At 54.7% G+C, this 2,148-nt stretch overlaps 1 protein-coding gene across 1 annotated transcript; it reads right to left on the bottom strand.

Annotated features, from left to right (window-relative positions):
* Window positions 1-984: 984 nt before the first annotated feature.
* On the bottom strand, window positions 985-1,926 carry LOC104618479 (gastrula zinc finger protein XlCGF8.2DB-like). Its single transcript, XM_010284086.1, has one exon. The coding sequence runs from the start codon at window positions 1,924-1,926 to the stop codon at window positions 985-987; it is 942 nt and encodes a 313-aa protein (XP_010282388.1).
* Between the last annotated feature and the right edge of the window lie 222 nt (window positions 1,927-2,148).

Here is a 2,148-nt window from a genome sequence, read left to right as displayed (position 1 = left end):
AATAACAATAATAATAATAATAATAATACACTACTTCTAGATTAACTAAAAACCAAACAGCTCTTTACAGGGGTTAGGAGAAGTTGCTTTCACTCATCTAACTTACCTGAGTGTGAGACCAAACCCAGTTAAAAATAATAATAAAATCGCCTTCATTGACAGGAGTTCATGTGACGGACCAGAGGCTCCGTTCCCTTGGGCCAGAGGGAAACTACAGCCCGGCTGGTGCCAGTAACATCCTTCGAAAGAACAGAGACGTGTCCTCCTCGGGTGAGTTACCCGACCACGCCTCCACACGCTGCCCTTCCCAACTCCTCCTGCTCCAATGTCCTCAGCCCCTTCTCCTGCACGTCCTTTCCTCTTGCACCTACTTTTTCTCACCTTGCTCTTTGCTGCTCTCTCCCCTCCGCTTTTTTGCCTTCGACAAATCCTGCGTCGTGCCCCACACCATGTCTCTGCCTCGCCTCTCTACCCTGCACCCCAGCCCTGACCTTGCAGCACGGGGCTGCCGCTCGAGGTGCGGCAACGCAACGGGAGCGAGCGGCCGGTTGCCTGGGAATGGCGCCTTCCCTCCCGCCCTCGCGCTTCCAGCCTTGCGGTGAAACGAGTGGAAAAAAGAAAGCGAAAGCTTGTCACTCCTGAATATGCACAAAGATAGGTGGGGAAACACCTGCTAAATACGGACCCCAGAGAATCGCTCGAGATTATTCTCTACAGGCAAAATCCAAACCTGCGTAGGGGACAACTAGTACAAGGCCTACGCCGCTATGGAAGTCTCACGTAACCCCGTGGGGTCGAAGAGGTGCCTAGGCCGTCCGATCAGTTTTTAAGAGGAATTCCTTTGATGCTTCAACAAAGCGGGCTTTGTAGCATGACCACGTGGATTAGCTGCGATACAAGTTCACCTCCTATCATGCTGCACGTCCACCTGCTAGACCGTTGTCGTAACGGCGAGCCCTTCTGCCCCGGCCTCCCACCGCAGTGCTACTGCTTAGTTTCTTTTTTCACGCAGAAATGGCCGGTTTGAGTCGCCGACTCCAGGTTGTGCTGCGAATCCTCCATGGGCCGGGGGTTGCGGGAGTGGATTTTCTGGTGACAATTCAGAGACTCTTTGTAGCGGAAGTGCTTCCCGCAGACGGGACACTGGTAGGGGGTCTCCCCGGTGTGGACCCGCCAGTGCTTGAGCAGGTGGTCCCGCCGGATGAAGCTCTTCCCGCACTCGGTGCACTGGTACGGCCTCTCCCCGGTGTGGATGCGCTGATGGCGGATGGCTTTGGAGAGGTCTCGGAAGTCCTTCCCGCAGTAGGTGCACGTCAGCGGCCCGTCGCCCTTCCCCGTATGGAGCTTCTGGTGCAAGATAAGGCTCACTTCCAGGCTGAAGCTCTCCTTGCACTGGGAGCAGGTGTACGGTCTCTCCACCATGTTGTTCACCTGGTGCCTGACGAAGCCGTACTTGAAACCAGAGCTCTTCTCCCCATCGGGGCGCTTGGACGGTTTGGAGCGGGAGGGCCCTTGGGCTTTCGTAGGGGTTGTTTTGGATTTCTGCCTGAAACTTTCTCCATGCTCCAGGGAAGTACAGGCTTCCTCACTGGCATGCGCTTTCTGATGGGTGGCAAAGAGCTGCTTGTCCAGGAAGCTCTCCCCACACTCGCAGCAGATGTAGGGCCCCTCTACTGCGGCCACATCCTCAGGAGCGTCCTTCTTGGCCAAGTCTCTCCCGCGGCGAGCGGAGCGCCTTAGCCCGTTGCCCGTTGCGGTTCTCTGCTGCGAGGTTGATCCGCTACGGCTCTTGCTGCTGGGCTTTACCTCTTCCTCTGGGCTTGAGAAAACCTCTTCCCACTTTCCTGCCAATGAGCTAGGAAGCTCAAGGCTTTCAGAACCTTCCTCATCACACTGCTGTTCATCTGGCAGAGCAGAGACATTCATGTCATTTGAGATAAGAACTGCCTCATTATTTAGACTGCAATTCTCTCGGGGCGGAGGTGGTCTCTGCTTTGCACGCTCAGGACAGTACCTGGCACTACAGGGTTGCAAGTCCCACCTGGGACCTACCTAAGCAGTACTGGAATACAAACAAAGCCAAAGTATTTTGACTTAGAATCATAGAATCGTTTTGCTTGGAAAAGACCTTTAAGGTCCTCGAGTCCA

The sequence above is a fragment of the Phaethon lepturus genome, unplaced genomic scaffold (genome assembly GCF_000687285.1).
Source record: "Phaethon lepturus isolate BGI_N335 unplaced genomic scaffold, ASM68728v1 Scaffold21320, whole genome shotgun sequence".
NCBI classification, from domain to species: Eukaryota; Metazoa; Chordata; class Aves; order Phaethontiformes; family Phaethontidae; genus Phaethon; species Phaethon lepturus.
Note: the sequence above shows the minus strand (reverse complement) of the source record. Positions and strands in the feature narration are given on the sequence as shown.